The following is a 13,170-nucleotide window of genomic DNA, read 5'->3' as shown; positions in this document are numbered from 1 at the left end:
GTGACTTGGTTGTCACTTATGATGGTGACTTGTGACATGGTATTGACTTGTGGTGGTGACTTGTGGTGCCGATTTGTGGTGTTAACGTGATGGTTATTTGTGACGTAGTAGTGACTTGTGGTGACGACTTGTGGTGACGTGGTGATGACTTACGAGGTGATGTGGTGATGACTTGTAGTAACTTGTGATAGTGAATTATGGTGACGTGGTGATGTGGTAGTGACTCATAGTGACGACGTGGTAGTGGTGACTTATTTGTGGTAATGACTTGTGGTGACTCATGGTGACGTGCGGAACATTTGCAGGGGTCATATTAAAGAGATGATGAATTGGTTCTCAATAGAGTGATGTATGAATGGAAATGACTCAGCAATCAGGTGCTTAATGGTAGGTCATTAAAAAGCCTTGAAAAGAAGTGGAGACATTTTTATGAGTGGAATGAGAGAGAGAGAGAGAGAGAGAGAGAGAGAGAGAGAGAGAGAGAGAGAGAGAGAGAGAGAGAGAGAGAGAGAGAGAGAGAGAGAGAGAGAATGTGTGTTTGTGCATAAACCATCCACGTGTAAATAGTTTTAGCTGATTCTTTCCTGTATGTTAACCTACCTTGATATAAAAATCTTACACATACCATTAAGTTAATCCAGCAAGGACAGGTAGAGGTGGAAGGCTGAGTGGACGAGAGGCACTGGGTCCATCACTTTTCAGCTCGTTTAACCTCTACTATTATTTCTCCTTCTCTATTACCTTGTTTATCAATCAACTTTTCTAATCCTCCCTCTTTTTTTCGATAACCTCGTTTTCCTTCCCTCCTGCCAGTCCCTTCTCCTATCATTTGCCACGTCTCCAAGTATTATTAGTCTAACAGGAGTTACATAAGAGAGGACTGTCAGCTCCAAGGCGTAATAAAGCCAATATGATCAGAACCAACACACCTATTTTAATAAGCTGCATTGAAAGTTATTGGGGTTTTCAAGGATGTTTCCATGAATCCTATATTAGATTAATAGATTTTTGAGATCTTCAAGGGTGTTTTTATTGTTCTAGTCTTCAACGAAGTTATTGAGATTTTCAAAGGTATTTTCATGATTCCAGCGACAATTTACCAGGTTGCAGTTATTGGGGATATAATTAAGGATATTTTCATAATATCAATGACTTCTGGTAACTCAGTGCCTTGTCTGTTACAGAGACACATAAAATACTACGAAAAGAAGACGCAATAGCTGATACTCAAGCCCGTAACACCTGAACAAAGGCCATGACACCTGAACAAAACCCCAACACCAGGAGAAACACTAACACCTTTAACTGAAGAATAATTGAGACTCTAACACTACAGAAGGTAGCCGCCACATGCCACAGAAGCCATGGCCATATATCAGCAGAAAAGAGTCCTCGCACTGGTGTTAGGATTTCTTTGCCTTGTCTATGCCTTCCTCCTTTTCGGCTTCTCAGCCAGACAGCAATGGGTTTCCAAAAAGATGGTCGAGAACGCAGTCTTCCATCTACAAAGGGCGGTACTCAATAACTTCCTGGAGAAGTACAGAAACCTTCCAATAAACGCAACAGCTTCCAGGAAAAAAGAGCAGGCTGAACCTCACCCTACGCCGCTAGAGGATCCCCTCCAGTACCCTTCAGAGACTAATTGTTTTCCTTATTTTAATGAGCTGCATGTTCAGCCTGTTCCAGAGCACGGTAAGCAATGCAACACAGAATTATGCATTAATAATCTTAGGCAAACTTTCCAGGTTTAAGACGACTAAATATTTTGGGGTTACTTTTAACAGGTTCTACTGGATGTTGATTGTGATTTCGGGATTTCAAGGATGTTTTCGTGTTTCCAATGATAATTTAGAAAATTCTTGAAGACTGAGGTTTTTTTTGGGTTCTATTGAAATTTAGGATTTTATCAGCAGTTTATTCATGATTGCAGTGACAGTTCAAGAGGGTTTAGTTATTGTGGTTTGCAATATTATAGTCATATTTTTAATAGATTCCAGAATTTATTGTTGTTTTCTTATGATTCCAGTGACAGATTAGGATGCTGCAGTGAGAGGAACTGAAGAATTAATCATTAAACTTGTAGAGTAAGGTAACTTCTATTGTTACTATGTTCTACAAATTAAATAAAAAAAAAAAAAAAAAAGGAATCACAAGTAGCCTACCTATTCACCAAGGACCCGCAACAACTAGCCGTTAACCTCTCAGTGCAAACTCAGAGCTCATTGTTATCAATCTTCGGACAACACTGTGACCTCACACATCACACACCCAATCCTCCTGGTCAAGGGAGACAGTAACAGCTTCGCTTGCCAGCTGAATAATCCAAGACCATAGTGGAATTCGAATCTTACCAGCTATGGCAGCCAACACAGATTCAGCCCCTATACCACTGGGACCTTGGCGTCATAAGAAATGTTACACTATTACAGATTGTGACCAGCCTTACGTCACCGTCAACCATGCAGGGCGTCTGGGCAACAAGATGTGTCAGTACGCCAGCCTCTACCTCCTGCGTCACCTGTTTGGAGTCCGGGTCTGTCACTGCTTACTACTCTACCGTTTTATTCCTTGAATATCCAAACTCTTTTAATTTTTCTTTTTACGTTTCAAAATGAGTTTTGCATTGTTAATGAGAAGTAAGGCATTCTGTCACCCCCACATATCATCTCTGGCTTTTGATAAATGTTCTGATGAAATAGTAAAGCGTTCATGAATAGGAATTTCTTAACGTCCCTCTCATAACAGCTGACTATCCTCAAGCAGGTGTCCACACTCGATGAAATGTACACAACTCTTGACAAAATCTTCAAGAACATTGTCACGCCAGTCAAGAAACCAGCCTGCTTTGTTGGCAAGCCTAAGGGCATCTCTTACATGGGGCTGTATGACAAGTTGTACAGGACTGCTGCTCAGGTCTTGAGCAACACCTCCTCCAGTTTCATCCCTGAGCCTCTGCTGAACACTTCCTACCACATCTATGACTATCCCCGACCACAAGACCTCTTACTGGAGCACCGAAAGTTGATTCAATCTCTTTTTAAGTTCCGAGATGAGGTCATGGAGAATGCCATACTGAATATCAACAATGCTCTTAGGAGTTTCAATGCGACGTATCACCACAGGGACTTCCCAATTGTCACTGTTCACGTCAGACGGACGGACTACGAGAAGCACATGAAGAACCTGTTCAATCTGACACAGCTAAATAAACATTATTACACCAACGCCTTTAAGTTCTACAAGAAACGGTAAAGTTTGTTTTGTTTGCTCTGTGTGACGTAGCTAGACTGAAGGGAAGAAAAAAAAAGTGTTTTCAAGGTGTTTTGGCGAGTTCAGAGATTATCTAATGGGCTCAAGTGGAAATTATTATTGCTTTTAAAGAGTTTGATGGTAGTTTAGCGGTTTCTAGTGAAGATTAATGGGATTTCAACTGTCTTTGGTGAGTCTAAAGATCGTTAAGCTGGTTTAAGTGGAGTTCATCATGTTTTCTAAAGGTTTTCCTGATTCAGGAGAAACAATATTTGGTTCTAATGTACAGTATGTTTTTCAATGTGCCTTGGGTTTAGCAATTATATATTTCCATAAGTCACAAAAGGGGCCCCGTGATAAAAGACTTGTGACCTCCAGTGTACACGGCCTGACTGCAACCCCCACCCCCTTTTTACCCCATCCGGCAGGTTGAAGCGCCCTCTCTTTCTGGTGGCAAGTGACGATCCAAAATGGTGCAGGGAGAATCTGCTGGCAAAGGATGTGATAGTCATTGGTGAGTTAACTGTCATTGTCATCGTCATCGCTGTCATAATTTTTGTTGTCGGTATTATCATATTCATTATTATATTTCACTTACAAAAAACATGAAAAAACTCTAAAAACCGCTAAACCATCATAAAAAAAAACACAAAACCACCTCATAACACAAGATTTTCCAATAAAACTTTGCATTAAACAGCAAAGAAAAAGAAAAAGTAAATAAATAAAAAAAAAACATGAAAAACTAATAACTTTGAAACGTTAAACTGTAACAAAAGGAGACAAAATATCTTCAAAACACATAAACACCCACTTGAACAGAAAAAAAATACAAAGAAATACAAAAATCCTTATCACACACTAAAAACTTATAAACCATCACTAGAAGCCTCCCTACCCCCACCCCAAAAAAAAAAAAAAAAAAGTTCCAGCTGAAGACATGGCATCGACGGGTTTGTGAGATCATCATATTATAAGTTGACCTAACACTTTTTTTTCTTTTGTACCATGTGGGCTTTTCACGGGAATTTATGGGCTAAAGGGGATACTTTTTAGGGTACCTCCTACCTCAAAGCCCACCCGCTAGGAAACCGTTGCCCCGAGTGAGGAAGCCCAACCTACACTCAGACCGTGGACAAGATTCGAACCCGTGCGCTTGGAGACCTCTAGGATCCCAAAGCACGCATGGTTCCACTGTACCACGGCGGCCCAAAAACTGTTAAACCATCATTAATACCCTAAGAAGAGAGAGAGAGAGAGAGAGAGAGAGAGAGAGAGAGAGAGAGAGAGATAAGTAACTGAACTTTCTCTACCAGCTTCAAAAGTCCCAGCGGAAGACATGGCGGCGATGACTTTGGGAGATCATCATATTATAAGCTACGGGACCTTCAGCTTCATGGGAGCCTTGCTGGGGAATGGCAACATAACACACCCGCTTACCACCAACCCTCGCTACCGTTTCGTGAAGTGTATCAAGTCCCCAGTCTTTCATAACGTTCCCAGGAGTAAGAAACAAAGCTATTACAAACGAAGGTGATTTAGTGTTGGCAATAGTGTTTGTCTATTTTGTTGTTAGTTTATTTATTAATTAGATTTTACTTTCTTTATGGTTTTGTTTACTTATTTTTCTTTACTGGATGTTTCATGTTTTTTTTGTTTTTTTTCCTTCAAAGTTTCTAGTTTTTCATGAATTTATATTTTGCTTCATTGATTATTTTCTCTTAGACAGTGTTTCCAGCAATGTTTTTCTCCTTCTTTAAAACTATTTCTTTATTCTTTCTTTATTGGACGATGTTTTCAAGAATATCTCTTTTATAGAAAAAAAAAAATTCATAGATTCTTTCTCTCTTAGACGGAATAAAAAAAAATCAATACTTTCAAACTGCTTTCTTTTGTCATTTTCTTCTGCAATGCACCGTTTTTAATATGCACTATCTTTTATACGATTTCTTTGTTTTCTTTTTATATATCACAGTGCTTCCAATAAATATACAGATCTTTGTAGGTGGCATTATCATTACTGTCTGTTTTTTTTTTTTTTTTTTTCATTCTCTCTGTCAAACAATGTACAATATGTTAGATGGTTGTTATGTTGTGTTATGCAACGAAATAAAGAGGAAACAGTTTTGACATTTATAACATCACATCACTATTACACTAGCCAACGCTTTCTTATGTTTAAACGAGACTGAATGGTTATTCTTTTTTCTAACTTCTTTTAAACTTACCTATTTCCGTAGATATGAGATGACTGCTTTGTACTTTCTCAAGACTCCACGCATATTCCTATGTTTCTAGAATACATTAACTCTAGGCATCCTAATATGGAATTTACTTGTGAAATAGAGAATAATGGCATTCTACCATTTCTTGAAGTACTCCTTACTTGTGTTAGTAATAGGTTCAAACTATTCACACTACTGTACATCGTAAACCAACACTCACTGGACTAGGAATAAACTTTCATCTTTTCGTTCCCCAGCATTTCAAGATCAAGTTTATCTGTTCTTACTACGTATAAACGAAGACATGTTGGCCAAACTCGCAGAAACCTAACACAAAGGATAATCGAACACAAAGTTAGAATTAGAAGACAATTAACTAGTCCATCTTTTTCCTCTGTCAGGGCGCACTCACATGACAATGATCACCCTTTCGATGCAACTGACTTTCAAAATTTACAGAGATGCAACTCCAACACAGACATCAAACCATTAGAAGCACTTTTCATTAAAACACACGCAACCAGAACTCAATAATCAACTGGTTTGAACAAGGCTTCATATCTTACAATAGGCTTCGGAGTTTTGTTTTGCTTCCTCCTTCTAGTTCTCTTCTTACTGTTTTAATATAGCTGTATCGCCAGTCTTTCTCGCACACACACACACACATATATATATATATATATATATATATATATATATATATATATATATATATATATATATATATATATATATATATATATATATATATATATATAAGTTGGTAGAGTAGTGTGCCAAAGTCCATTTTCTCTAGACGTCTTTCGGTCTTGATCAGACCATCTTCAGGAGAGAAGTGATTGCAACTAGTTGTTGTTGTTGTTGTTTTATTTTTGCTGGTATCCCAGCAGGGCTATGTAGAGCCCTCTAGAGTGTGAATGGCAAGTGGATGGAGGAGTTAGAGACTTGTCCGATGGACAAGACTCACAAGCTTTTTTTTTTTTTTTTTTTTTTTTAATAATAATAAACGTAACAAAACAGCAGGCTACCCAAACGACAAGGCGCCTTAAGGTGGTGGAGCATCTGCGACCACATTGGCCAGAATGTTTGCCGGTGTTGCTGCAACAAGGAGTGCTGCAGCTTCCTCCGCATCATCATCTTCAATGTCCGGGTATTGGTGACTTGGTGTTCTGAGACATAGAGTGGCAGGGCATTCAAGCAGGTAGTGGAGAAGTGGGTGTGATGTTCGGGCTTCGCAGTGTTGGCAGGCGAGTGGAACCTGTCCTTGCAGGGCTGATAGGCAAGGGTAGCCAAGGCGAAGTCTGTGAACATCAGCCCTGACTTTAGGATGTGTGTGTGGTGGAAGTGCTGTTGGTTTATAATCAGTGGCTCTGGCGTACCAGATTGCAGAGGGTGAGCCCCGGGCGGCTTCTTCTTCGTGAGTGTTTTATGGAGACGTAATGTGTTGGCTCTGATTGTGCGTTTGACTTGTGCCATGCTGGGTGAGATAGTGATTTCCGGGTCTGCGATGGTGGTGGCGGCTTTAGCTGCAGCATCAGCAAGATCATTCCACGTATACCCGCATGGCCCGGAATCCATGTGAGAGTGATCCTCCTTGCCCTCCCACACAGGGTCGTGGCGAGGTGATGGATGCTCGTGAGCAGCCGCACGTTGTCTTGTGGCCACGGGTTACGGAGTGCTTGCAGGGCAGCCATGGAGTCCGTGGCGATAAGGGCGCTGTGTGCCGTGGTGGTGTGTAGGTGTTGGAGGGCTCCTTTGATGGCTGCGAGTTCCGCTTGGGTCGAGGAGGCGCCACTAGAGAGACGCCACTGGAGTGTAGTGCCTTCGGTGACGAGGGCCGCTCCCGCAGCTCCCGAGGCCTGATCTACAGAGCCATCCGTGTATATGATGGTGTCGTGTGTGTGTGTTAGAGGTGTTAGGTGGCCGAGAGCCTCCGCCTTAAGGGCAGCAGGGTGAAGGGACGACTTCGGTAAGGAAAGCCAGTCACTTGAGATGGTTAAAGGGGGACTCCATGGAGGCGCTGGTGTATAGTCCGGGTGGGGGCTGTCTTGCCCTTTATCTCTGATGGTGTCTGCAACTCCACATGATGTCACAGCTGCTGCTGAGCCCCTGGCCCATGTGTGACGGAAGAGGTGAGGGTCTTGTCCGAGAGTGGAGAAGACCTTTCCTGGAGCGATGTAGGGACGTGCAGAAGCAGCCATTTTGCCGATGAGGGTGGCAGAAAGCTGGGGGATTCGGTGCTTGATTGCCACCAGCTGGGCTTCCATCCGCAGATTGAGAACTTTGGTCCAGCGTGGGGCAGACAGAATGACCCTGAGAGCCTGATTCTGTGCCTTATCGAGTGTTTCAATGAGGGCTGGGAAGCTGCAGTGAGACAGGGGGCAGAGTAGTCCACCAACGACCTTATGGCGTGTGTAAAAAACGAGCGCTTCACCCGGAAGCTGGCTCCACAGGCGTTACTGGCGATGGCCTTCAGGATGTTGGTCCTGGAGAGCATCCTGTCTTTGAGTGTTTCCACCTGTTTTCGGAGGGTGAGGTGCCTGTCTATCCACACGCCGAGGTATTGGTGGCTCTCGACCCAACCCACCTGCGCGATTCCAGTGGTAAGAGGGGCATCAGGGATTGCTCCTCCGAATGCCATGGCCTTTGATTTGTTTAAGTTGAGCTTGAGACCAAGCTCACGACACTTGACATCGAGAAGAGTAAGGCAGCGCTGGCTCTGTGAACGATGATTGGGACCGGTGCAGATGAGGGTGATGTCGTCAGCATAGGTAATTATCTTGCAGTCTCTGGGTAGGGGGAGGTGGAAAAGAGCCTCCACCAGAGTGTTGAAAAGGTAAGGGCTTATCACGCTTCCCTGTGGAGTCCCGTGTTCATCATTTTCACTCACCTTACGTTAATGAACCAGAGACAGGTAGAGGTGGAAAGCTGAGTGGACGAGAGGCACTGGGTCCATCACTTTTCAGCTCGTTAAACTACTACTATCATTTTCTCCTTCTCTATATCTTGTTTATCAATCAACTTTTCCTTATTTTCCCTATCTTTTTCCATTGTTCTCCCTCTCATCTGCCAGTCCCTTCTATCACTTGACACGTCTCCAAAGTATTAGTCCAGCAGGAGTTACAAATGAGAGGACTATCAGCTACTAGAGTCCAAGGCGTGAAAAAGCCAATCATATGATCAGAACCAACACACCTATTCTAAAAGGCTGCAGTGAAAGTTATTGTGGTTTTCAAGGATGTTTTTATAAATCCTTTATTAATACGTTTATGGGGTTTTCAAAAGTATTTTTATTGTTCTCGTGGTAATGAAACAATCTGCAGTGGAAGTTATTGAGTTTTTTTTTTAAGGGTGCTTTCATGATTCCAGCGATAGTTTACCAGGTTGCAATATAAGTTTTGAACAATTTTTTTTTATTAAGGGTGTTTTCATGATTTCTGTGATTTCTGGTAACTTAGTGCTTTGTTTGTTACAGGGACTCATGACATACTAAGACAGGAAGACGTAACAGCTGATGCTCAAGACCGTAACAGCTGAACAAAGGACATGACATCTGAATAAAATCCCCAACACCTGGAGAAACACTAACACCTTTGACTGAATAAGAATTGAGACCCTAACACGTACAAAAGGCAGCTACTACAAGCTCCAGTAGCCATGGCCATATATAAGCAGAAAAAAATTCTTGCATTGATATTAGGACTTCTCTGCATTGCCTATGCCTTCCTCCTTCTCGACCACTCAAACAGGCAGCAATGGGTTCCCAAAAAGATGGCCAAGAACGCAACTTTCCACCTACCAAGGGCGTCACCAGAAAACTTCCTGGAGATGTACAGAAACCTTCCATCTTCCGGGAAAAAGGAGCAGGCTGGTTGTCATCATACACCGCTGGAGCATCCCCTCCAGTACCCTTTAGAGACTAACTGCTTTCCTTATTTTAGAGAGCTGCATTTTCAGCCTGTTCCAGAGCACGGTAAGCAATGCAAGACAAAATTATGCATTGATTATCATACACAAACTTTCCAGATTTAAGACGACTAAATAATTCGGGATCATCTTTAATAGGTATTACTATTATAGATGTTAATTGTGTTTTGGGAAGTTCAAGGATGTTTTCCTGTTTCCATTGTTAATCTAGAAGATTCTTGAAGAGTTTGAGGATTTTTTGGGTTTTAATGATTTTTCATGATTGCAGTGAAAGTTTAAGAGTGTCTGGTTGCTCTGGCTTGTATGATTCTAGTCATGGTTTAATACGTTTCAGCAGAATTCATGGGTGCTTTTTTTTATAATTACAGTGACAGTTCAGGATGCTACAGTGAAAATTATTGAAGATTTCATTGTTACACTGATAGGGTAACATAATTTATACTGTTTTCTACAAATTATATATGAAAACAAATCACAAATACCAATTCACTTAAGACCAGCAACAACTAGCTGTTACCTCTTAAATTACGAACAGCTCATTACTTCCAATCTTCAGGTAACTCTGTGATCTCACACATCACACACCATATCAGCCTGGTCAGGGGAGACAGTAACAGCCTATTTAACAGCTGAATAATCGTAGAAGTAATCAGACCCTAGTGGAATTTGAATCTTACCAGCCATACCAGCCAACACAGATTCAGCCCTTTTACCACTGGGACCTTGGCGTCATAAGAAATGTTACACTATTACAGATTGTGACAAGCCTTACGTCTCTATCACCATTGGAAAGTATCTGGGCAACAAGGTGTGTCAGTACGCCAGCCTCTACCTCTTGCGTCATCTATATGGGGTCCGGGTCAGTCACTGCTCACTGCCCTAACGTCCTATTTCTTGAATATCGAAACTCTTTTCTTTTCTTTTTTGTTTCAACACGACTTTTGCATTGTTAGTGAGAAGTAATACATTGTGCCATATATCCGCTTATCATGTCTGGCTTTTGAAAATAATTCTGATAAAATAGTAAAGCATTCATGAATAGGAATTTCTACCCGTCCCTCTCATAACAGCTGACTATCCTTAAACAGGTGTCCATACTCAATGAAATGTACACAACCCTTGACAAAATCTTCAAGAACATCGTCATGCCGGTCAAGAAACCAGCCGGCTTCGTAGGCAGACCTAAGGAGATCACCTACTTGGAACTGTATGACAAGTTGTACAGGACTGCGGCTCAGGTCCGGAGCAACACCTCCTCCAATCTAATCACTGAGCCTCTGTTGAAAACTTCCTACCACATCATAGACTACCCTGGACCACGAGACCTCTTTCTGGAACACCGAAAACTGATTCAGTCCCTGTTTAAGTTCCGATATAAGGTCCTGGAAAATGCCACACGGAATATCAACAACGCTCTTAAGAGTTTCAATGCGACGTATCACCAAAGGGACTTCCCAATTGTCACTGTTCATGTCAGACGGACGGACTACACAAGGCACTTGAAGAACCGGATGAATCTAACCCAACTGGACAAACTCTACTACAACAACGCCTTTGAGTTCTACAAGAAACGGTAAGGTTTGTTTTGGGTCGTATCCTTTTCAGTGCTACTGTGGGACCTACCTAGAATGAAGGGGTAAAGTGAAATTGGGTGATTTAAAGGGTATTATTGTGAGTCCACTGATTGTTTAACAGGTAAAATTAGAGATTGTCATAGCTTTAAAGGGTTCTGTGACTTTGATGATAGTTTAACGGTTATTCATGGTTTTGTAAGGGTGCTTGGTGAATCCAGTGTCTGTTCAGCAAGATTAAGTGGAGGTTATCGTGTTTTTCAATGGATTTCGTGGTTTTAGTAAAAGAATAGTTGGTTTTAGTGAAGGTTATCATGTTCTTTAATGGGTTTCGTGGTTCCAGTGAAAATCACAAAAGGGAACACATGATAAAAGACTTGTGACCTTCAATGTACACCTCTTGACTGCAACCATTACCCTCTCCCCACCCTACCCGCCAGGTTGAAGCGCCCTCTGTTTCTGGTGGTAAGTGACGACCCAGAATGGTGCAGGGAAATGCTACAGGCAGAGGACGTGCTAATCATTGGTGAGTTATTTGTCGTTGTCATCGTCACCGTTGTCATAATTTTTTGTCATTTTCATTACTATATTCACTATAATATCTCACTTGCAATAAAACACAAAAAAAGTCACCAAAACCAGTTAAGCTATTACAGGATGACAGAAAATGCCTTTGAAATACGGGGGGGAGTTCCAGTACAGCTTGGAAACCTAAAATCAAACAAACAAAAAAAATAAATAAATAATTAAAATAAATGAAAAATGCAAAAGAAAAAAACAGAATGAAAATATGAAAAAAAAAACGTGTTAAACCAACCCCAAAACCGCCAAAAACAACAAATAAAGCAAAAGCATTGAACAAACTAAATCCTGCTACACTATCAAGAAACACTAAAATAAACGAATTTCTGAGATATAAATGAAAAAAAAGTAGCAAAAAATTAAGAGAGCTCCCAATATTAAACTGAAACCTGTTAGATTATCAGAAAATGAAATGAAACCCTTTAAAATACTTAAACACCCACTATAGTCTTGAAAAAAGACAGGAATAAGCACATGAAAACCCTCATAACACACTGAAACCTACTGAACCATCATAAAGCGAGACAAAAGCCTTTTCAAACGCGTAAACGCCCACTAAAATCTAGAAAAAAAAAAAAACTGAGAAAATACACCTGTAATTGCGGAAAAAACCTAACCTTTCTCCACCCACCAGCTTCGGAGGTCAAACAAGAAGACATGGCGGCGATGAGCTTAGGAGATCATCATATTATAAGCTACGGGACCTTCAGCTTCACGGGAGCCTTGCTGGGGAATGGCAACATAACACACCCGCTCACCACCAACCCTCGCTACTGTCTTGTGAAGTGTGTCAAGTCCCCAGTCTTTTACAATGTTGATAGGGGTGACAATCAGCAATATAGTGAATGAAGGCAATTTTGTTGTTTATTTGCTTCTACTTTGATGTTTTTTCTTATCATTCTTTACTTGATTCTAACTTTTATTAATATTTTTTATCAAGTTTTTGTCCTGTCTCTTCTGCTTATTTTATACTCTTGTTTGTAAATATTTTCTATATTGATTCTTTTCTTTAGCTTGCTTCCAACAAAGCTATATATCTTTGTAGGAGACATTACCATTCATGTCTCTACTTTTTTTAAATTTCTCTCTTTACCAAACAATGTACAGTATATTGGATGATTGCTATCTTGTATTATGTATTATGTATTATTTAAAAAAATAAAGAAACAATTTTGACTTTTATAACATCACATCACTATTACTATAACAACAACTATCATTACTAAACTTTAAAACTATAATGAAAATGAGTGAAATTTTAGACATTAGTAAAGTTAAAATTAAAAATATATTGATACGTACAAGAAATTGATCAAGTTTTTATTTCCTTATACACTAGTGAACGTGATACTATTTCAGTTTATTGACAATATCTGAGTGTGTGTGTGTGTGTGTGTGTGTGTGTGTGTGTGTGTGCAGAACAGACGGCCGCGGAGTTTCATGGGAGTTTGGTTACCTTAGCCTGGGAAAGGAGGGAGAGAAATATCATTTTCTATTATCATATTTCCTTCACAATGCTTTTCGTGCACGTGTATTCATTCACTGTTTGATCTGCTGCAGTCTCTGACGAGACAGCCAGACGTTACCCTACGGAGCGAGCTCAGAGCTCATTATTT

The 13,170-nt window shown here is 40.7% G+C and overlaps 3 protein-coding genes across 7 annotated transcripts in view; 2 read left to right on the top strand and 1 right to left on the bottom strand.

The window, feature by feature from the left end:
- LOC123503225 (galactoside alpha-(1,2)-fucosyltransferase 1-like) overlaps positions 1-5,376 on the top strand; it is a 26,936-nt gene extending 21,560 nt beyond the window's left edge. For 2 of the 5 annotated variants that reach the window (XM_045252825.1, XM_045252917.1), the window contains 5 exons: positions 1,185-1,692; positions 2,430-2,533; positions 2,746-3,248; positions 3,678-3,763; positions 4,566-5,376. In XM_045252825.1, coding sequence (XP_045108760.1) covers positions 1,365-1,692; positions 2,430-2,533; positions 2,746-3,248; positions 3,678-3,763; positions 4,566-4,786 — 1,242 coding nt within the window. In that variant the 5' untranslated portion in view covers positions 1,185-1,364 and the 3' untranslated portion in view covers positions 4,787-5,376. Of the gene's footprint in view, positions 1-1,184; positions 1,693-2,026; positions 2,534-2,745; positions 3,249-3,677; positions 3,764-4,565 lie in introns of those variants that run through there. The other 3 variants (XM_045252998.1, XM_045253146.1, XM_045253061.1) reach the window with 3 other exon arrangements.
- A 1,143-nt stretch (positions 5,377-6,519) lies between these two features.
- Positions 6,520-9,133, bottom strand: LOC123498223. Its single transcript, XM_045245682.1, has 4 exons — positions 9,102-9,133; positions 7,874-8,263; positions 6,942-7,838; positions 6,520-6,643 (listed from the first exon to the last, which is right to left on the bottom strand). The coding sequence occupies exons 1-4, from the start codon at positions 9,131-9,133 to the stop codon at positions 6,520-6,522; spliced, it is 1,443 nt and encodes a 480-aa protein (XP_045101617.1).
- Positions 8,931-12,862, top strand: LOC123503571 (galactoside 2-alpha-L-fucosyltransferase SEC1-like). Its single transcript, XM_045253496.1, has 5 exons — positions 8,931-9,447; positions 10,157-10,260; positions 10,490-10,974; positions 11,413-11,498; positions 12,189-12,862. Exons 1-5 carry the CDS (start codon positions 9,132-9,134, stop codon positions 12,401-12,403), a joined length of 1,206 nt encoding a protein of 401 aa, XP_045109431.1. The 5' UTR covers positions 8,931-9,131; the 3' UTR covers positions 12,404-12,862.
- The last annotated feature ends 308 nt before the right edge of the window (positions 12,863-13,170 follow it).

This window comes from Portunus trituberculatus, chromosome 1, assembly GCF_017591435.1.
Source record: "Portunus trituberculatus isolate SZX2019 chromosome 1, ASM1759143v1, whole genome shotgun sequence".
NCBI classification, from domain to species: Eukaryota; Metazoa; Arthropoda; class Malacostraca; order Decapoda; family Portunidae; genus Portunus; species Portunus trituberculatus.
Note: the sequence above shows the minus strand (reverse complement) of the source record. Positions and strands in the feature narration are given on the sequence as shown.

Coding starts and splice junctions, on each gene's coding strand:
- LOC123498223 (XM_045245682.1), bottom strand. CDS start 9,133: ATGGCTACTGGAGCTTGTAGTAGCTGCCTTTT. Junction 7,839..7,873: donor TTTACACACGCCATAAGGTC/GTTGGTGGACTA, acceptor GTCTCACTGCAG/CTTCCCAGCCCTCATTGAAA. Junction 6,644..6,941: donor TCTCACCCAGCATGGCACAA/GTCAAACGCACA, acceptor TCTATGTCTCAG/AACACCAAGTCACCAATACC.
- LOC123503571 (XM_045253496.1), top strand. CDS start 9,132: ATGGCCATATATAAGCAGAAAAAAATTCTTGCATTGATATTAGGACTT. Junction 9,448..10,156: donor TCAGCCTGTTCCAGAGCACG/GTAAGCAATGCA, acceptor ACACTATTACAG/ATTGTGACAAGCCTTACGTC. Junction 10,261..10,489: donor GTCATCTATATGGGGTCCGG/GTCAGTCACTGC, acceptor ATCCTTAAACAG/GTGTCCATACTCAATGAAAT.